This window comes from Telmatherina bonti, assembly GCF_933228915.1.
Source record: "Telmatherina bonti genome assembly, chromosome: 17".
Classification (NCBI taxonomy): Eukaryota; Metazoa; Chordata; class Actinopteri; order Atheriniformes; family Telmatherinidae; genus Telmatherina; species Telmatherina bonti.
Genome location: NC_136615.1, coordinates 36,801,801 through 36,824,548, shown reverse-complemented (window position 1 = coordinate 36,824,548; position 22,748 = coordinate 36,801,801). Strand labels below are relative to the sequence as shown.

The 22,748-nt window shown below is 46.9% G+C and overlaps 1 protein-coding gene across 1 annotated transcript in view; it reads left to right on the top strand.

Annotated features, from left to right (window-relative positions):
* dcc (DCC netrin 1 receptor) overlaps positions 1-22,748 on the top strand; it is a gene marked incomplete at both ends in the record, with an annotated part of 355,940 nt that overhangs the window by 313,287 nt on the left and 19,905 nt on the right. Inside the window, 8 exons of the mRNA XM_079256415.1 lie at positions 398-592; positions 689-721; positions 4,985-5,050; positions 8,973-9,135; positions 9,433-9,653; positions 9,837-9,953; positions 10,699-10,848; positions 14,899-15,201. Of these exons, the coding sequence (XP_079112541.1) occupies positions 398-592; positions 689-721; positions 4,985-5,050; positions 8,973-9,135; positions 9,433-9,653; positions 9,837-9,953; positions 10,699-10,848; positions 14,899-15,201 (1,248 nt within the window). The remainder of the gene's footprint in view (positions 1-397; positions 593-688; positions 722-4,984; positions 5,051-8,972; positions 9,136-9,432; positions 9,654-9,836; positions 9,954-10,698; positions 10,849-14,898; positions 15,202-22,748) is intronic.

The following is a 22,748-nucleotide window of genomic DNA, read 5'->3' as shown; positions in this document are numbered from 1 at the left end:
ACATACTCCACTCTACACACACACACACACACACCCCATCACATACTCCACTCTACACACACACACACACACACACACACACACACACACACACACCCCCATCACATACTCCACTCTACACACACACACCAACACACACACACACACTTAGCCCAGATCCCTCCCCCTCTCTTCCCTCTCTTCTAGCCCCCCTGAGACGTCCCTCCACAACCCCCCACCTCTCATTGACCACGTGGAGACTCCTATTCTAACGAGCTCAGCGTTCTGAAGGATGAATTAAACACACCCTGCAGGCATTACAGACGGACAGACGGACCTCAACCACGCCTGAAACATTGGTCACATGTTCGCCTTGACGTCCGTCTGTACTGAGAAATAAACACGTGTGTCCCTGCAGGTTACATCCTGTATTACACCCTGGACAAGAACATCCCCATTGACGACTGGCTGATGGAGGCCGTCAGTGGCGACCGGCTCACACACCAGGTGGTGGACCTGAACCTTGACACTGTTTATTACTTCAGGATCCAGGCCAAAAATGCCAAAGGAGTGGGGCCACTGTCTGAGCCAATCCCCTTCAAGACGGTCAAAGGTGTGTCCCACACGTGTGTGTGTGTGTGTGTGTGTGTGTGTGAAATGTAAATGAATCCCCCTCTGAGGTCAGACATTCTCATGCTTTCTGTTTCAGTGGAGCATCCAGACAAGATGGCCAATGATCAAGGTGGGACTTATTTCCCATTTTTTCCTTTAACAGCTGATGTTGAAACTGACTTCAAAGGTTTGAAATCCTTCTCTGAGCCGTCTCTTTATTTCGTGGCTTTGCATCAGATCATGTCTGCGTCGCATCTGAGATGCAAACCTCAGTCATGGCTGGCGTTAACGTGCATGTCTGCATGCTGTTAGATCTCAGAAGAATGATCCTGTAGTTCTCTGACCTGACAGCTGAGCCGTTTCACTCCAGAAAGCCCGACAATGGGTTTAACTCGTACACAATGTGGTCTTCATGGTCAGAGGCAGAGGCAGGGTGGTACGATGGAGGGTTACCGGACTGAAACTGGATCTGAACACATGCAGGCGGTTTTTTGTTGCATTTGGTAGTTCTGCGCCTGCAGCTCAGGTCAGTTTTATCCAAACCTCGGAGCAGAAGGTCAGAACACCTGGACGTCCGTCTAAACCTCCGGAGTTGTCAGAAGGAAAATGACAACAATGTTCCAGTCGAAGAGAGAAGTTGTGTTTCCATGGCGTTCTGTGAATCTTATCAGACCGATAATAACACGTCAGACCAGCAGGGAAATGGCTGCTGCTGCCGTTTCATGTCACCAGACGTTGGGCAGGACAAACAAATTCCTCCGGCCACGTCAAAGGAAGAGAAACAGATTTTAGTCACATATCAGAGAGCGGAACAGAGCTGCAGGTTTCTGACCTCCTGCTGGGGACTGTCTGACAGCTCCATCCAAAGCCTCAGAGGTCAACAGAGCTGCTCCTGTATATCTGTGGAAAGGAGAAATTACATCGAGATTTTCCTCCTTCATTTTCCCAAATACTAAAGAAGGATCGTTATCCGGCTGCTATACGGCTGCTATAAGGCTGCTGTACGGTTGCTATACGGCTGCTATACGGCTGCTATACGGCTGCTATACGGTTGCTATACGGCTGCTATACGGTTGCTATACGGTTGCTATAAGGCTGCTGTACGGTTGCTATACGGCTGCTATACGGCTGCTATACGGTTGCTATACGGTTGCTATAAGGCTGCTGTACGGTTGCTATACGGCTGCTATAAGGCTGCTATATGGCTGCTATACGGCTGCTATAAGGCTGCTGTACGGTTGCTATACGGCTGCTATACGGTTGCTATACGGCTGCTATACGGTTGCTATACGGCTGCTATACGGTTGCTATACGGTTGCTATAAGGCTGCTATACGGTTGCTATACGGCTGCTATAAGGCTGCTATATGGCTGCTATACGGCTGCTATAAGGCTGCTGTACGGCTGCTCTACGGCTGCTATACGGTTGCTATACGGCTGCTATAAGGCTGCTGTACGGTTGCTATACGGTTGCTATACGGTTGCTATACGGCTGCTATAAGGCTGCTGTACGGTTGCTATACGGCTGCTATAAGGCTGCTATATGGCTGCTATACGGCTGCTATAAGGCTGCTGTACGGCTGCTCTACGGCTGCTATACGGTTGCTATACGGCTGCTATAAGGCTGCTGTACGGTTGCTATACGGCTGCTATAAGGCTGCTATATGGCTGCTATATGGCTGCTATACAGCTGCTATAAGGCTGCTGTACGGCTGCTATAAGGCTGCTATAAGGCTGCTGTACGGCTGCTCTACGGCTGCTATAAGGCTGCTATACGGCTGCTATAAGGCTGCTGTACGGCTGCTATACGGCTGCTATACGGCTGCTATAAGGCTGCTGTACGGCTGCTATACGGCTGCTACAAGGCTGCTATACGGCTGCTGTACGGCTGCTATAAGGCTGCTGTACGGCTGCTGTACGGCTGCTATAAGGCTGCTGTACGGCTGCTGTACGGCTGCTATAAGGCTGCTGTACGGCTGCTATACGGCTGCTATACGGCTGCTACAAGGCTGCTGTACGGCTGCTGTACGGCTGCTATACGGCTGCTGTACGGCTGCTATAAGGCTGCTGTACGGCTGCTATAAGGCTGCTGTACGGCTGCTATAAGACTGCTGTACGGCTGCTATACGGCTGCTATACGGCTGCTACAAGGCTGCTATAAGGCTGCTATACGGCTGCTATAAGGCTGCTGTACGGCTGCTATACGGCTGCTATACGGCTGCTATAAGGCTGCTATACGGCTGCTATAAGGCTGCTGTACGGCTGCTATACGGCTGCTATAAGGCTGCTGTACGGCTGCTATACGGCTGCTATAAGGCTGCTGTACGGCTGCTATACGGCTGCTATAAGGCTGCTGTACGGCTGCTATACGGCTGCTATAAGGCTGCTGTACGGCTGCTATACGGCTGCTATACGGCTGCTATAAGGCTGCTGTACGGCTGCTATACGGCTGCTATAAGGCTGCTGTACGGCTGCTATACGGCTGCTATAAGGCTGCTGTACGGCTGCTATACGGCTGCTATAAGGCTGCTGTACGGCTGCTATACGGCTGCTATAAGGCTGCTGTACGGCTGCTATACGGCTGCTATACGGCTGCTATAAGGCTGCTATACGGCTGCTATAAGGCTGCTGTACGGCTGCTATACGGCTGCTATAAGGCTGCTGTACGGCTGCTATACGGCTGCTATACGGCTGCTATAAGGCTGCTGTACGGCTGCTATACGGCTGCTATACGGCTGCTATACGGCTGCTATACGGCTGCTACAAGGCTGCTATACGGCTGCTATAAGGCTGCTATACGGCTGCTATAAGGCTGCTGTACGGCTGCTATACGGCTGCTATAAGGCTGCTGTACGGCTGCTCTACGGCTGCTATACGGCTGCTATAAGGCTGCTGTACGGCTGCTATACGGCTGCTATACGGCTGCTATACGGCTGCTACAAGGCTGCTACAAGGCTGCTATAAGGCTGCTATACGGCTGCTACAAGGCTGCTACAAGGCTGCTATAAGGCTGCTATACGGCTGCTACAAGGCTGCTACAAGGCTGCTATAAGGCTGCTATACGGCTGCTATAAGGCTGCTATACACGCTGCTGATTGTTTTTCATTATTCTGTCAGCGGCGTATTCCTCTGGCCGCCACCTGCACAAGCAGCAGCTGACATTCATGTTTAAGAGCACGGAGCTGTGTTACGCTGCAGGAGGACAGGAAGGCCTATTAAACCAGCACTGCCATCAGATCTCAGACACCTGAAGTGTGACGGTTCTGATTGGACAACAGCTGAGATGTTTACATGATCTACGTTATGATCCGACTCTGACTTGACAAAACTGGAAAATAAAACATAATAAAATGAAAAAGAATTCAGTAGAAATGTAATTACAGAGCAGAAATCAGTAAAGACAAAACACACTTAAAACAAGTTGGAATGTTATTGTGTAAAATATAAATGAAAACATAAAACAGTGATTCATGAACCTGATAAACAGCAGGTCAGATGGTGAAACAGACATTTCATCATCTGATGGGAAATCTCTCTGAAGCTAGAAGCAGCTGCTGGTCTGATGCAGGATGCGGTCCAGCGTGGTTCTGCTGGACCAGTTCTCCTGTTCCACCATCAGGATGTGGTCCTGCTGGACCAGTTCTCCTGTTCCACCATCAGGATGTGGTCCTGCTGGACCAGTTCTCCTGTTCCACCATCAGGATGTGGTCCTGCAGGACCAGTTCTCCTGTTCCACCATCAGGATGTGGTCCAGCATGGTGCAAGGTCTTCCCTGAAAGAGACGTTGTCTGGATGGGAGCAGATGTTTCAGCATTGATGGAGCTTCCCAGATGTGGAAGCTGCCCACGCCATCGGCACTAATGCAACCCCATCCCATCAGAGATGCAGGCTGATAACAAGCTGGATGCTCCCTCTCCTCTTTAGTCTGCAGGACACGCCGTCCATGCTGTCCACAAACTATTCCACATCTTCATCCAGGTTTCCACTCAGAACATTTTAAATGAGCTTTGGTCCAGAGAAGACGGCGTGTTTCTGGATCCTCTTCACATATGATGGAGCTTTAACCTGCAGGTGTGGATTTCAGCCTGAACTGGGTTCACACTGGTTTCTGGAAGCTTCCTGGGTCCATGCACTGGTTTCCAGTAGAGAATCATGTTATAATGCAGAAGATTACCAGCCTGGTCCCAACATACAGAGATTCCTTTTGGTTTTCTGAGCTCAGCTTTTCTATGAAATAATAAAATTGAACATGTTGTTTATGTTTTACTTGGAATAAAACGTGTCCTGATGAGTTTAGAGAATCATTGCATTCTGTTTTTATTTACGTTTTATCCAACGTGTCGCTCCTCCATCGACCACGCGGCTCTGACCTGCTCTGTTTCTGTCGCCTGCAGGTCGTGGGGGGGAGCACGCCTTCTGGCCGTCTGACACCAACCTGATTGACCGGAGCAGTATGAACGGTACTCCACCTTCACACAAATTAGTTTGCTGCAAACTAGAAGAGTGTGTGAACGGAGCTGGTGTGTGACTCTGCAGCATCTCCAGCTGTCAGTGCTGGTCTCTAATCGCTGCTCCATCTGAAGTGGCCTGAATGGCTGATTTACAGTCTGCTGGCGCCGCGTCAGGAAAATGAAATTCCACCCATTAGACGGGGACAAATCCCCGTCTTCCCAGCATGCCGTTTGGGGTTAGACAGTAACGGGATGATGTGGGAAAACCGGGAGAAAAGGATCATCCTTCAGGACTTCGTACTTCCAGAAGGATCGTTTTCAGAAAGCTGAATAATTTTCTTCTTCAAACACTGAAGTGGAAAATAAAACATTTACAGGATCAGGACAAGAACTGGAGACAGAACACAAATCCAGAACGTAAAAATGCTCCAAGAACCTTTAGACGGTTTTTATGTTAAAGTCCTGACTGGACGTTTCATCCTTCTGTCCTTCAGCCGCGTCTCCAGATCCGTCTTCTGTCTCCAGAACCGTCTTCTGTCTCTAGATCCGTCTTCTGTCTCCAGAACCGTCTTCTGTCTCCAGAACCGTCTTCTGTCTCCAGATCCCTCTTCTGTCTCCAGAACCGTCTTCTGTCTCCAGATCCCTCTTCTGTCTCCAGAACCGTCTTCTGTCTCTAGATCCGTCTTCTGTCTCCAGAACCGTCTTCTGTCTCCAGAACCGTCTTCTGTCTCCAGAACCGTCTTCTGTCTCCAGATCCCTCTTCTGTCTCCAGAACCGTCTTCTGTCTCCAGATCCGTCTTCTGTCTCCAGAACCGTCTTCTGTCTCCAGATCCCTCTTCTGTCTCCAGAACCGTCTTCTGTCTCCAGATCCGTCTTCTGTCTCCAGAACCTTCTTCTGTCTCCAGAACCGTCTTCTGTCTCCAGATCCCTCTTCTGTCTCCAGAACCGTCTTCTGTCTCTAGATCCGTCTTCTGTCTCCAGAACCGTCTTCTGTCTCCAGAACCGTCTTCTGTCTCCAGATCCCTCTTCTGTCTCCAGAACCGTCTTCTGTCTCTAGATCCGTCTTCTGTCTCCAGAACCGTCTTCTGTCTCCAGAACCGTCTTCTGTCTCCAGAACCGTCTTCTGTCTCCAGATCCCTCTTCTGTCTCCAGAACCGTCTTCTGTCTCCAGATCCGTCTTCTGTCTCCAGAACCGTCTTCTGTCTCCAGATCCCTCTTCTGTCTCCAGAACCGTCTTCTGTCTCCAGAACCGTCTTCTGTCTCCAGATCCGTCTTCTGTCTCTAGATCCGTCTTCTGTCTCTAGATCCGTCTTCTGTCTCCAGAACCGTCTTCTGTCTCTAGATCCGTCTTCTGTCTCCAGATCCGTCTTCTGTCTCCAGATCCGTCTTCTGTCTCTAGATCCGTCTTCTGTCTCCAGAACCGTCTTCTGTCTCCAGATCCCTCTTCTGTCTCCAGAACCGTCTTCTGTCTCTAGATCCGTCTTCTGTCTCCAGAACCGTCTTCTGTCTCCAGATCCGTCTTCTGTCTCTAGATCCGTCTTCTGTCTCTAGATCCGTCTTCTGTCTCCAGAACCGTCTTCTGTCTCCAGAACCGTCTTCTGTCTCTAGATCCGTCTTCTGTCTCCAGAACCGTCTTCTGTCTCTAGATCCGTCTTCTGTCTCCAGAACCGTCTTCTGTCTCCAAATCCGTCTTCTGTCTCCAAATCCGTCTTCTGTCTCCAGAACCGTCTTCTGTCTCCAGATCCGTCTTCTGTCTCCAGAACCGTCTTCTGTCTCCAGAACCGTCTTCTGTCTCCAGAACCGTCTTCTGTCTCTAGATCCGTCTTCTGTCTCCAGAACCGTCTTCTGTCTCCAGATCCGTCTTCTGTCTCCAGAACCTTCTTCTGTCTCCAGAACCGTCTTCTGTCTCCAGATCCGTCTTCTGTCTTCAGAACCGTCTTCTGTCTCCAGAACCGTCTTCTGTCTCCAGATCCGTCTTCTGTCTCCAGATCCGTCTTCTGTCTCCAGAACCGTCTTCTGTCTCCAGATCCGTCTTCTGTCTCCAGATCCGTCTTCTGTCTCCAGAACCGTCTTCTGTCTCCAGATCCGTCTTCTGTCTCCAGAACCGTCTTCTGTCTCCAGAACCGTCTTCTGTCTCCAGATCCCTCTTCTGTCTCCAGAACCGTCTTCTGTCTCCAGATCCGTCTTCTGTCTCCAGATCCGTCTTCTGTCTCCAGAACCGTCTTCTGTCTCCAGATCCGTCTTCTGTCTCCAAATCCGTCTTCTGTCTCCAGAACCGTCTTCTGTCTCCAGATCCGTCTTCTGTCTCCAGATCCGTCTTCTGTCTCCAGAACCGTCTTCTGTCTCCAAATCCATCTTCTGTCTCCAGAACCTTCTTCTGTCTCCAGAACCGTCTTCTGTCTCCAGAACCGTCTTCTGTCTCCAGATCCGTCTTCTGTCTCCAGAACCGTCTTCTGTCTCCAGAACCTTCTTCTGTCTTCAGAACCGTCTTCTGTCTCCAGAACCTTCTTCTGTTTCCAGAACCGTCTTCTGTCTCCAGATCCGTCTTCTGTCTTCAGAACCGTCTTCTGTCTCCAGAACCGTCTTCTGTCTCCAGATCCGTCTTCTGTCTCCAGATCCGTCTTCTGTCTCCAGAACCATCCTCATATGTCCCGGCCCTGTCCTCTCATGTCCCGGTCCAGTCTTCTCATGTCCCGGTTCTGTCCTCATATGTCCTGGTCAAGTCCTCTCATGTCCCGGTCCTGTCCTCATATGTCCCGGTCCTGTCCTCATATGTCCCGGTCCTGTCCTCTTATGTCCCGGTCCTGTCCTCTTATGTCCCGGTCCTGTCCTCATATGTCCCGGTCCTGTCCTCTTATGTCCCGGTCCTGTCCTCATATGTCCCGGTCCAGTCCTCTTATGTCCCGGTCCTGTCCTCATATGTCCCGGTCCTGTCCTCATATGTCCTGGTCCTGTCCTCATATGTCCTGGTCCTGTCCTCATATGTCGTGGTCCTGTCCTCATATGTCCTGGTCCTGTCCTCATATGTCGTGGTCCTGTCCTCTTATGTCCCGGTCCTGTCCTCATATGTCCCGGTCCAGTCCTCTTATGTCCCGGTCCTGTCCTCATATGTCCTGGTCCTGTCCTCTTATGTCCCGGTCCAGTCCTCTCATGTCCCGGTCCTGTCCTCATATGTCCTGGTCCTGTCCTCATATGTCGTGGTCCTGTCCTCATATGTCGTGGTCCTGTCCTCATATGTCCTGGTCCTGTCCTCATATGTCGTGGTCCTGTCCTCTTATGTCCCGGTCCTGTCCTCATATGTCCCGGTCCAGTCCTCTTATGTCCCGGTCCTGTCCTCATATGTCCTGGTCCTGTCCTCTTATGTCCCGGTCCAGTCCTCTCATGTCCTGGTCCTGTCCTCATATGTCCTGGTTCTGTCCTCTTATGTCGTGGTCCTGTCCTCTCATGTCCCGGTCCTGTCCTCATATGTCCCAGTCCTGTCCTCATATGTCCCGGTCCTGTCCTCGTGTGTCCTGGTCCGGTCCTCATATGTCCCGGTCCTGTCCTCGTGTGTCCTGGTCCGGTCCTCATATGTCCCGGTCCTGTCCTCGTGTGTCCCGGTCCTGTCCTCTTATGTCCCATTCCTGGTTCTATGTATGATCTAACTGTTTACGTCCAAACCTTGAATTAACCAATCACGATTGAGTTGGATATTTGGTGCGATGTGATTGGCTGACTAACCTGCAGGTGAACATGTGGACAGCTGACCTGCACGCGTTCTGTCCTTCTCTCCTGTCTCCTGTTTCCTGTCTCCGGTCCATTTATGAATGTTAATGTGGGGGTTTCAGGACAACGAGCGTCTAGTATACGATGTCCTGCTTCTGGACAGAAACGCCACATGTCCAAAGTGTCTTTCCTGTCCAGAGCTTGACTTGTCCCTGGTGTCTTCCAGAGTCTCCCATTGGTCAGATGCGTCCCCCTCACGGCAGCGTCACACCACAGAGAAACAGCAACCTCCTGGTGGTCATCGTGGTGTCCGTGGGCGCTGTCAGCGTGGTGGTGGTGGTCGTCTTGGCGCTCATCTGCACCCGCCGCTCCTCGGCGCGGCAAAGGAAGTGAGACCCTCCTCATCCTCACCACACCCCCAGTTAGCATGTCCAGTTAGCATGTCCAGTTAGCATGTCCAGCAGCGTGTTCTCCTCTCCATTAGACCCCGACAGAACTCCCAGAATGCCGTGCAGCAGTGTACCTCTTCAGTATCCACTTTCTGACATGATGTCCAACAGTTTCATCGACTCTGTGTCTACGTTTTATAGTCCAGCGGTTCCTCCACAGCACTTTGTTTCCTGGTTGTTGTTCGGTAACCCCCCCCCCGCCCCCCCCCACCCACCCCACCCCCCTCCTGTGTGCAGGAAGAGAGCGAGCAGCGCCAGCAAGAGGAAGGGCAGCCAGAAGGACCTGCGACCCCCCGACCTCTGGATCCACCACGAGGAGATGGAGATGAAAAACATGGAGAAAGCTCCCAGTGTCGCCCCCTCTGGACGAGATTCACCCATCCAGTCCTGCCAGGACCTGCCCCAGGTGGCACACAGCCAATCAGAGAGCCAAATGGGAAGCAAAAGCAGCCACTCAGGTACAAGGTCACCGCCCCCCCTCCCTTTCATCAGCCTGTGTCATCAGATAATTCCTTTCATTGCTCTTTTTACAGAATCTGTCTTCAAAACTATTTCCCTTGTTTTTCATTCAGTTCCACATTTTCTGACTTCATTCATATCAATTAATAAACGTCTTGAATTCCTGATTGGGAACGTTGCAGGAGCCGACGCTGACGAGGCTTCCAGCGGTATCTCCACGCTGGACCGCTCCCTGGCCACCAGGAGGGGAACCAGAGGCAAGATGATGATCCCCATGGACTCGCAGCCGAGTAACACACGTAGGTTTCCTCTGCTCACATGTTTCCATGGTTACCTGGTTCTGGTCCTGATGGAGGAAAACCTCCACAGGACCAGAACCAGGGAGGAAAACCTCCACAGGACCAGAACCAGGGAGGAAAACCTCCACAGGACCAGAACCAGGGAGGAAAACCTCCATCAGGACCAGAACCAGGAAGGAAAACCTCCATCGGAGGTTTGTGGTTGCAGCCTTGATGATTGAGGAATCTGGATGGGGTCCGTACTCACTAGAAAGCGTGTGTGTGTTTGGTGTAGCGGCAGCATTCGGATACACACACCAAACGGATGAGGACTCACATACAGAATGACTGAAGAATGAAAAAGACATAAAGGACATACATGAACACACATATACTAGTGGTGAGAGATGCCTTTTACCTTCTGAACGTGCCTGAAGATGTGTGTGTGTGTGTGTGTGTGTGTGTGTGTGTTTAGTGCCTGAGGCAGTAGAGTCCGTGTCAGTGAGCTACACTCCCTATTGGCCAGCTAAAAACCCGCACCACATGTCAGTGGAAAGGACACACCCTAACTTTTCCAGGTTAATCGATGCCTAGCTGATTGGCTCCGAGTTGAAGGGGGGGGGGGGGGGGGGGGGGGGGGTGGTGGATGCTTCTCCAGCATCTAGCTTCCTGGGACTCCAGGGTGACGACGATATAGTCGATGGATCTGTGTCTGTTTCAGCGCTAGTGTTAAAACAGCTGGTTTACCGACTGCTCTCTGTTTCAGCGGTGGTCAGCGCCATCCCGGTTCCTGCTTTGGATTCCTCTCAGTATCCTGGAATTCTTCCTTCACCTTCCTGTGGTTTCACTCACAGCAAGTTCAGCCTGAGGTCCATGCCTTTCTCCAGCCTGACTGTGGACAGAGGATACACTCCAGGTACTGCAAGGCTGCGTTTTTATTAAACTGAGTCTTAGAGTACATTCACATCGGCCTTTTTGATCCGAATCCGACTCCGTTTGCCTGGAAAGCCGCTTCGTTTGGGGAAATGTGAACACACCTGATTCGAACCAAAGAAGCGGACTCGCTCCTACAAACGCAGGTCTCCCCCCTACAACCAAGCAACGTTCTCAATCAGATCGAGTAGGGGACTATCCTGACATGAAAACACCCTTAACCATGGTGCCGAGACCCATGCTTGGGCCTTAAGTACAATCTAAAAGGCAGTGAAAACTATTTTACACATGTGAGCCATCAGGGCCTCAGAACACTATCACTTCGACCCAAGAAGTATGATTCATTCATGAGAAGCTCAGTTGCAATGCTGTTTCTCGCCACTTGGTGGCGGTAGCATCAGAAAGTGGAAATCTTGATTAATTTCCATCAGGCTTCTGACTTCATCACAGCTATGAATCTGAGAGAGTAGTCATAAGCTGTGGAGTCCTTCAGAGGTCAGTCCATGGACCTCTTCTGTTCAAATGGTATCTGCTCTCTTTGGGACAAATAATACAGGACTTTAACATCAATAATCACAGTTATGCAGACGATACACAACTGTATGTGTCTTTGTCACCAGACGACTGCAGTCCAATGCATTTACTGTGTTTGGAGCAAATTAAAGCTGGGGTAGGAATTCTTGCTCAGAGACATGTTCCTCTGGGTGAAGTGGTTCCTCGTCCTGATAGTAGTCTATACATTCTGTAATCATAAACAATAAGAAATATAGTTAGACCCCTCAGTTTACTGTAAATCTGTAAAAACTCTGACCAATCCAAACGTTCCAACCCAAATGAAGTTGTTCATTTCTTAAATTTCGTAAGCTTCTTCTCCCGGCTCCCCTCCTCCCCCTCCAGCAGCTCATACCTGATAGCCACACCCTGCATATAAACAGCGTGTTAGGATGAAAATACAAAGTAGTGAAGAAGAAACTCGGAAGGCAAACATGGCTGAAAAAATGCAGGAAGGATTTCCCGATCCGGCTCGGTTTATTTGCCTCCTCCTGCTAAACAGCTGAGAAAGAGAAAATTGTTGGTGGAAAAAGCTGCGAACTAGAAAAGGACTTAGAGAGCGTTAACCTCCGTTAAGGCCTTTAAAAAGTTCCTGGATCCAAACGGTGATCCGGATCATGATCAAAATTAAACCAGTTCTTTCTTTTCACATTTCCAACTCCCTAAAATTTAATTAGAATCAGTCCCTAACTTTTTGAGTTTTCTTGAACACAAACAGATAAACCCCAGTAAATATATAACCTCCTTTGCGGAGGTAAGATGAAAGCTTTGGATCATGCAAGGAGTAAAACCAGAAGGGGAGGAGCCAAGACAGGGCGCCGCTTTCACATTTTGCTAACTCCCCAATATTACCTACTCCGGCTTTAATCTGCTGGATCCGAGAATTTTCTACAGTTACCAGTGTTACGGCTGCCTGTATTACTTTTCAGTTTACCAATTCTGAACCTTCAGCTGGGATTCCTGCTCAAAAACAACTCTGATTGCTGCCTCCTGGCTGGGATTGGTCCTTCATGTCACCTGCTCATCTCCACCCTGCCCATTGGATAATTGGAACTCCGGACTCAGCTGACTCCACTAATCACCAGGACTTAAAAGACACCAGGAGTCTTTCATTCAAGGGCTACCACTGGCTCAGTAGTGGTCTGCCCTCAGCCTGTGTTGTGGCTCTAACCTGTTGTAGTTCTGGAAGGACTTTTTGGCTTTGTATAAAATCCAGTCCTGTTATGTCTGTTAGTTTTTGTTTTGGAATAGTTAAACCAGTGCGGTATTTTGTTCGATAACCACTTTACGGGCTTGTTTTGCTTTTGGTTTGGCTATTTTGAGGCCATTCCTGGCCTATTCTTGCCTTGTCTTCCCCCTTGGACAATAAATCTGTCTTGGTCCACATGTACACCTGGCCACAAGTTATTCTTTTGTGCGGCTCAATTGCCCTGGCAGAGTCTGGGTCGTAACACCAGATAAAACTGAAATTCTCTTTGGTAATAAAAAGAAGAGGGTCAGCGTTGGTAAACTCCAAATGAAGTGAAGCCTACGTAGAAGTGCATAAAACTGCTGTTCCTCCCATCGTCCACGAGGGGCTCCAAAACAGAGTGAATCCCCGTAGACTCCCATGTTAAAAAGACCAACTTCACAGCAGAAATAAACATGTTTACAGTAGAAATAAACACGTTACCAACAGGAATAAACATGTTTACAGCATATATAAACATGTTTACGGCAGGAATAAACACGTTTACGACAAATAAACACGTTTACGACAGAAAAAAACATGCTTATGACAGAAATAAACACGTTTACAGCAGAAATAAACATGTTTACAGCAGGAATAAACACGTTTACAGCAGGAATAAACATGCTTACAGCATGAATGAACATGTTAACAGCAGGAATAAACATGTTTACAACTGGAATAAACACGCTTACAGCAGGAATAAACATGTTTACAGCAGATAAAAACATGTTTACAGCAGGAATAAACATGCTTACACCAGAAATAAACATGTTTACAACTGGAATAAACACGTTTACAGCAGGAATAAACATGTATACAGCAGATATAAACATGTTTACTGCAGAAATAAACACGTTTACGACAGAAATAAACATGTTTATGGCAGAAATAAACATGTTTACAGCAGAAATATACATGTTTACAGCATATATAAACATATTTATAGCAGAAATAAAAATGTTTACAACTGAAATAAACACGTTTAAAGCAGGAATAAACATGTTTACAGCAGATATAAACATGTTTACAGCTAAAATAAACATGTTTACAACTGGAAAAAACATGTTTACAGCAGGAATAAACATGTTTACAGCAGATATAAACATGTTTACAGCAGAAATAAACATGTTTACAGCCTGATTCAAAAATCAATTTTCGGTTTAATAGGTCAGGTTTACCTTTATCACAATTGTGGGGGGAGTGAATTTTTTTTCTAATTCGCCCGTTCAAAAGTAATTTAATCTCAATACATTTAGGGGCGTGTCCTTTTGATTGACAGGTACCCGATCTCCCGCTTCAAGTAAGAAGAACGTAGAACAACCACGGTTTTTAGCCGGTTAACAACGTGACTTAGCTTTAGCCTGCTTACCTCCGTTAGCTGGTTAGCTCCTGTTATCTCCAGGTTAGCTCAGTTAGCTATTAGCTACAGAAAGCTTACAGTTCGCTCGATGTCAATCATCCACCATGACGCTCACAGCCCCCCTCTCAGCTCCACCTCTTTGCCCATATTTGTATTTTCCGGGCGAGACGACACGCATGCCCCTGCCAAGATGGTGATGGTAGGAACCGCCCACCAAGCTTCAATTCAGCTCTTCAGAAACCTACAGGTGACGTCACAGATGCTCCGCTCATCTCTATATACGGTCTTTGGGAAAGACCTGGAGACCCATAACTTATAAAAACCACGAACCAGGTCTAGGAGTTTTGATAGACCCATATCAGACTTTCACCAGTCTCATCAAAGCTCCAGTAAAATCAGTTTCCAACTCAGGAATAACAGACTGAAACATTTAGGTCAGCTGAAAGACCACAAGAAACTCCTCCATGCGTTCATGTGGAACAGAGATGATGTGGACCCAAACACAACATAGATCAGGATGTTTAAAACCCCAGAGGTTCAAGCAGGCTTGTAGCCTTTGGTGGGAGGCAGAGGGAATTGAACCTCAGTCACCTGTTTGCCACATAATTCTATTTCCTCTGGACCAACTGGGCTGACTGTTAGTAGGGGGAACTGGCGAGGGAGCAGTGGTCCAGGAGATAACAAGACGGAGAATGTCGCTAGAAATGAGGGAAGACTGACTGTGATTGATTTTCACAGTGACAAATCCAGAGGAAGGGGAGGGGGGGCTGTCGGGGTAGATTTAGACTTTAAGGAGATGTTGTTGGTTTTCTGCTTCTATGTCTTACGAATGATGCGGTGATTTGTTTGTCTTTTGCTCTTCCCATCTCATCCCTCCATCTCCTCCTCAGCTCTGCCCTCAGATGGCTCCACCAATCCTCTCCTCCAGCAGCAGCCGCCTCCTCAGCAGACTGCTCCCATCCTCCCTGGTGTCTCGGCTCCCCCCAGAGATCACGTGTCCCCAGTTGGCCCAGTCCCAGGAGCGCCAGCTGCTCCTGTTAGCACTGAAGAGGTCCAGGTGGGAAGCAATCGGACCATTCCCACAGCCTGTGTGCGTCCCACCCACCCGCTACGAAGCTTCACCAACCCACTACTGCCTCCACCCATGGGAACCATTGACCCGAAGGTGTACACCTCCATGATGCCCCAGTCCAGTGAGTACTTTCCTGCTTGTCTCTCAGCATTTAGTTTTCCATCATCAGAGACCATGTCTGGTCTCCAGCAGATGAACCAGAAAGACCGAAGCTGTGATTTAAGTCACAAGACAAAGGGTTGAGCTCATGTTACAGATCCTGATATGGTGGATATTCTTGTAGGTACATGACTTTGCTTTTAGCATTAAGCTGTTCTGTGGAGGAAAAGCATCTATGTAACCATAGCAACCTATAAATGTGTCGTCCTCCTTGTCAGGACCACCAGATCTTTCCAGCCAAAGTTGTGCTCCTACTGCAACAACCTGCTTCCTGGGATTTTCTTTGTGGATTTTCCCGTTCTTTGTAAACTTGAACAGGAGAGGGGGGTCTTTGTGCCCGGGGAGCGGCCTGGTGGACGCTTGTTGGTGGTCTGGGTCTCCATTGGTGTGGGCTGTACCCTCTGCCTGCGGGGGTGGGGGGGATAGCTTTCGGGCTCTTGGGGCCCTGGGGCCCATGCTGTGTCTGCCCTGGGTGGCCGGTCCAGATGGCCCGGACCAGCAAAGCCCAGCCTGGGGACCCCCTCTGCCACTTTTTGGGTGGGTGCTTGGCTGGCTGCGACCACTGCTGCACCTGCCCGGCGTCGGATCCACTGCAATCCAAAAGGAAAAACAACTTGAAGTCCGACTGAACATCTCAGCTCGCTAAAGCCATGCAAAGGACGGGGCATTGCGACCATGGTCGTCGTCCTCCGAATGGGTCAAATCTGAGAGAGGGTAGACTTAGCTTAATGGAGTGGTGTAGCGTACATCACCCCTACCGTGCTTGGCGAAGGCGTCCTCTTCCTTTCCCATCCTGGGGAGGCCGACTGCTCTGTTGCTCCACCACTGTCATAGTTTCCCCTCTGGCATGGCCCTCTGGCGGTCGTAGTTTCCGCCATGAATCCCCATTCCCGTCCCCATCCTGTCGCGTTCTTCTGTGTCCTTTCCTCTCTTCTTCCTCTTCCTCCTCGGACTTCTCTGTCTCTGCTGTCAGCATCGGCCTCCCGGCCTCCGTTCCCAGCTTCCTTTCTTCTGGTCTGCTCCTCACTTTCTGTGTCACGCCTCGCCAGCTCTGCTGTTTACCAGGCAAGCACGGGAGAAAAAGGCTCTGCCAGTTGGTCTAATCTCCCAGGCGCTGATTTGGGTACCTGTCCTGGGAGGAAGGGTTGAACCATCTAACCCTAACCCTGTCCTGGGAGGAAGGGTTGAACCATCTAACCCTGTCCTGGGAGGAAGGATTGAACCATCTAACCCTAACCCTGTCCTGGGAGGAAGGATTGAACCATCTAACCCTAACCCTGTCCTGGGAGGAAGGATTGAACCATCTAACCCTGTCCTGGGAGGAAGGATTGAACCATCTAACCCTGTCCTGGGAGGAAGGGTTGAACCATCTAACCCTGTCCTGGGAGGAAGGGTTGAACCATCTAACCCTGTCCTGGGAGGAAGGGTTGAACCATCTAACCCTGTCCTGGGAGGAACGGGTTGAACCATCTAACCCTGTCCTGGGAGGAAGGGTTGAACCATCTAACCCTGTCCTGGGAGGAACAGGTTGAACCATCTAACCCTGTCCTGGGAGGAAGGGTTGAACCATCTAACCCTGTCCTGGGAGGAACGGGTTGAACCATCTAACCCTAACCCTGTCCTGGGAGGAACGGGTTGAACCATCTAACCCTGTCCTGGGAGGAACGGGTTGAACCATCTAACCCTGTCCTGGGAGGAACGGGTTGAACCATCTAACCCTAACCCTGTCCTGGGAGGAACGGGTTGAACCATCTAACCCTAACCCTGTCCTGGGAGGAACGGGTTGAACCATCTAACCCTGTCCTGGGAGGAACGGGTTGAACCATCTAACCCTGTCCTGGGAGGAAGGGTTGAACCATCTAACCCTGTCCTGGGAGGAAGGGTTGAACCATCTAACCCTGTCCTGGGAGGAAGGGTTGAACCATCTAACCCTGTCCTGGGAGGAAGGGTTGAACCATCTAACCCTGTCCTGGGAGGAACGGGTTGAACCATCTAACCCTAACCCTGTCCTGGGAGGAACGGGTTGAACCATCTAACCCTAACCCTGTCCTGGGAGGAACGGATTGAACCATCTAACCCTGTCCTGGGAGGAACGGGTTGAACCATCTAACCCTGTCCTGGGAGGAACGGGTTGAACCATCTAACCCTAACCCTGTCCTGGGAGGAACGGGTTGAACCATCTAACCCTAACCCTATTGACCATTAGGCACAGAGAAACAAACTGCACTGCAAACTGAGATATTTGGCTTTGATCTTGTGAAAAAGATGTTTTATTTTACTCAAAAACCAGATTATAAAGATTCTTCTTCTTTCCCCTTCTCTTCTTCTAAATGCAACATTGCTCAAATTATGACTGAGCTGACTTCTCTCCTACGGGCCTGTTTGGTGGAACTGCCCATCCAGACCATCACTGCTAACCCTGACCCTGATTCTGCTGTCCAGGTTGGACACCTCCTTCCTGTAGGCCTCCTTCATGTGATTGGAGATTAACCGCACAACGGCTTTGTAATTAAGTTGTTTGCTGACGTGGACAGTCATGTGTCCACTTGTTGTCTCATTGTACCGTGCTCAGCGGAGGTTCGATGTGCGAACTCTAATATTCAATTTGGTTTTTTTATTTGAGAAGCACTTTGATGCTGACTTTGTGTGAAAAGTGCTATATAAATAAAGCTGTGATTGACTGAACATGGCTGGATAGTTCTGGCCATCAGTCGTGACCCGTTGCCGGCTGAAGCTCGCTGTGACTCCTGAGCTTTGCTGACTTCCACAGACTGGAATACATTTATTAGGAAAGAAGATATGTCTCACAGGGTGAATCCAGCCTGTTTTACAACAGTTTTACAACAAAATTCATCTTTTCCTTCCAGCTCTTCCTGAAGCTACAGAATGCTGCTGATTTCCTGTCAGGTTCCAGCAGCATTCTCTCAGCTCAGACTCCCTGCTGTATTTAATATTTCAGGAAAGCTAAACACATCTGCCTCAGGCTGCTGCACCGTGTGTGTGTGTGTGTGTGTGTGTGTGTGTGTGTGTGTGTGTGTTGGATGACCTGTAAGTGGCCTTGACATTAGCTGGAGGGTTGGATTGGCTCTGACCCGGTCTCCCTCTGTTCTTTCTCTGGCTCCATGCCCCCCCCCCCCCACCGTCTCTCATCCAGCTTCTCTCTAAAGGCCGGATATATCTGGAATACGATCTGTTTGGTGGAAATAAGAACCTTCTCAGCTGTCTGTTGTTGCGACTGATCTGAGGAACACAGAAAGGGTTCATAGTGACATCCTTCTCTTACAGTACAGTTTGTTTTCAGTCTCTTTGACTCTGATGGTTTAAATGTGAAACTACTTTGTACCTTGTTTATGCAAACCGATGATGCGACACATGTAGGTGGTTCCAGGAAACTGACTGCCTTGGATTGATTGATTTATTCCGTCAATGATTTTTCCAGCTAATCACAACTAGCATATTTGGTGAAATTCTGTCTCCTCCCAGTTAAAGATTAAAAATGATGTGGCTGAGCCGTCAGCAAGTCCTACAGCTGAAAAGATCTTATTTGGTTCAGACTGCTACGTTTCCATTAACACCAACGTTTTGGTCCAAATCCCACCCTGGTATTGATTCATGTTTTATTTTTATCCCCGTTAGCTTGCAGCAGCTACCTGCATATATTCTTTCTTTGTTAAATACAATTCATGTTCATATTCACATACCTAAATACATATCCATAGACATGCATGTACAGACATACACTTGTGAAAATTTAGCAAATCTATTATTAAACCGATTCTGTCGTAATGTTGTTTTTAAACTCAGTAATACCATTTACTGTTGCTTTGGTAAATGATTCCATTCATTCATTCCTCTGTAAAAAATACTGTCTTCTTCTAAGCATTAGTCTCAGCTTTAGGTAATATAAAATTATTTCCAGCTGCATGCCTAGTACAATACCCATGTGTATTTATATTGAACTGAAGGTCTTTTTAAAGTATCGTCGGTGTTTTTGCTGCTGAGATGCTCCTGATGAAAGCAAGTAGTGAGTACAATAGTCTATCTTTACCAATAACCAGTTTAGATGATTGTGCATTATGATAACCTGTAGTTACATTTCAGTACTGCACGTGCTGCATGGTTCTGAAGTATTTGAAGTTTCTTGACTATTTCATCTGATGCATTGGACCAGATAACTGAACAGTAATTCAGGTTGGAAAAGATTAATGATTGGATTATTTCCTTCTTTGCAATTGTTGGTAAAAATGTTGTCTTCTAAGTGCATTGATTATTCCTCCAATTTTCTCTGTAACTTTATCAATATGTTTGTTCCAAGTCAGTTTGTTATCTATAAAAATACCAAGTAGTTTTGTTTCTTGTACTTGTTTGATGGTAATGTCTTTTATTTTCACCTTTAGTTTTGGATTTAAGCTGAATATTTGTGTTGAGCCAATTATCATATGATTTGTTTATGTTGTGTTAATATTTAGTTGATTTCCTTCAACCCACTGAGTCACAACTTCCAGTTCTTTATTCAGGACTTTGTTCCGTTCAGTAGTTGTGGGTTCAGTGAAAGAAACAGTGTAATCTTCAGCATACATCATAGTTTTAGACCTTTTCAGCGCCAGCTGTAGATCATTTGTAAAAACAATGAACACTAATGGACCCAAACAGCTACCCTGGGGAACTCCACATCACATCCTCGATGTCAGAAAAGCTTCCACTGGAAAAAAACAGTGTGTGATCTGTCTGACCCATAACTTTTAAACCAGGATGAGGCTGATTGATCTACTCCATACCCTCGCAGTTTTTATAACAATAACTTATGGTTGATGATATTAAACGCTGCAGAGAAGTTTTATTTTTATTTTATTTCCACTTTAAAGAAGCAGTCGAACATTCGTAGAAAAGCAAAATAAAGAAAAAGGAAGAAAAGTTCAAAAGATGGACAAAATGTGTAGAGTAATAATAGTATAAATTACAGTGCTGGGAAGGTTGGAAACCCAATCAGGGCTTATCGAAAACCTCACCATAATCTAAATATAAGAATAAATTAGGTTGGTAATTATACCATGGAAAGAAAATACATACATTGAAGCATAAAATTAGATTCAATAATAACGAAACAACAACAAAGTTAAATGCTTATATAACACAAATAAAAGAAAAACATATCAGGAGTACACAATTTAACAAGATCCCACAGCAAATACATGTTCTTTCAACTTATTTTTGTCCATTAATAAAGAAAGTGATATATTTATCAATTTAATGGATTTGTTCCATAAATTTCCCTCTGAATTTATTGGAAAACTGACCTCTAGTTTTGTGACAAAGTATGAAGAAGCTTAGATTGCATGGTAATTCTGGAGTGAATATGTTATTATACTGTTGTAACTGATAAGGAAGTGTGTGACCCAAATACTGGAGTTTGTAGAGAAAAGTACATGTTTCTACAATGTTTACATTATAAACTGTCAAGATTTTCAGTTTGGTAAATGGAATAGCAGACGGATCAGTATGGATGGAACCAGTGGCCATTCTAATGAAACACTTCTGAATTAAACAGTTTAAGTATGTGGGACCGATGCCAGCCCAGACAATCTTACAGTACATTAGGTATATGAATCTATACTATCACCTTATTAAGCCAGATCTATTAAGGTATTTGTCATTTTTTTCTCATAATTCCCAAATTTTTGGACATTATTTTTACAGATAAAATCAATATGTTCTTTCCAAGAGCACTTTTCATCAACATATACCCACAAGAAAAAAATGGAGTATACTCGGTATTTCCATTCCATCGATTAATGTTTTAACATTCTCAAGTTTTTCTTGGCAGCAAAAATCAAATAGTTTGTTTTCTTTATGACAATTTATTTAGCTGAAACCACTTTGAGTATGCAATGAGTCCCAGGTTGGCTTCAGTAATAAAAGTTATGAAGTGCTTATAGGAAAAAAGATTAGTATCATCTGCAAACATAAGAGGGGTGATAGAGTTCGATACTGCTGCAAGATCATTTACATAAAGTAAAAATAACAGAGGGCCCAGTGCTGATCCTTGTGCCACTCCACAGGTCATGGCAGTTTTCTTAGACATACTATTACTAAAATAAACAAATTGACTTCTATGAACAACTCTTAAACCACTTGTAGACATTACCATGGAAACCATATCTGCATAGTTTTGACAATAAAATATCCTGATTCCCTGAATCAAACATTTTAGAGATAAAGAGAGATGCCAACTCATAATATCTAAAGCAAGGGTAATGTTTTCAGTAAGATGTAACAGAGCCATATATGATGAGTGTTTTTTTCCGGAAGCCATATTGATGATTATACAAAATAGTGTTTGATGTAATATGCTGGAGAGTTCTTGTACATACTAATTTTTCAAGGATTTTTTAAAACATGGAAGTACAGAGATTGGACGATAGTTGGAGAAAACACTGACCATCAGTTTTATGAATGAGAATAACTTCAGCCATTAAGGTCATAACGCCAGTTTCTAATGAGAGAGACAGAATGAAAGTTAGAGGTTTTATAATGAGGTGTTTAACCTCTTTTACTCTGATGTCGTCTTTACCTGCTGCTGATGGTTTTAACTGGTCAATAATTTCCAGAATTTCAGTCGAATCAGGTGGATCAAAATGACTAAAGAGGGTGAAACGACCAGAAATATAATCAAGTGGGCTACCACAGGAAATTTTCCTCCAATAGTAGGACCCACATGCGATCTCATTAGGGTTGCTGATGATCTTCCCTGTTTCCATAAACTGTCCTGGTGGTTGTGGTGAAACATTATTCCTGTTCAGAAGCTGTTTGATGGGTGACCATGTTGCTTTAGTGTTTTTAAAAGATCCTTTAAATTTGTCATGACAACATGTTTTCTTTGCTGCTTAATAATAAGTTAAGGTTTGCAGGTAGTAGACTGGATCCATGGACGGAGCCGACAGCAGGTAGGTGTAGGAAAACAATACCGTTTCATTCTGAGAAGCCAAAGTTCTTGGCAAAAATACAAAATGAAAGACGCCTCGTGTTACCACCACAACGTGGGACTAAATCACCAGCCAGACTCTTTTCCTCTGTTGTTCCACGATGGTGGAATGATCTCCCAAACTCTGTCCGCTCTGCAGAGTCCCTGTCTACTTTTAAGACCCAGCTGAAGACTCAGCTCTTCAAGGAGAACTTCAACACTTAGTATAGCTGTATTTGTTGGAAAGTTGGAGAACTTAGCCCAGTTCTTTGCAACTTTATGGTATTAATTCTTTGTATTATAACATAGGTGGTATTATGGGGTGGGAAGGGAGTAAACAAAAAAAAGCCTTTAGAGCTTCATGTAAGGACCTGCGTCCAACTGGACAGTCCACCAGCACCTTCCTACCACGTCCTCTACCGTTTGTGTTGTTCTCACTCATATGGAAGTCGCTTTGGATAAAAGCATCTAAATGACTGTAGAATAGAATAGAATAGAATTTCTCCTTCACTTGGAGAAAAACAAACCGATCCTGCAACAAGTGAATA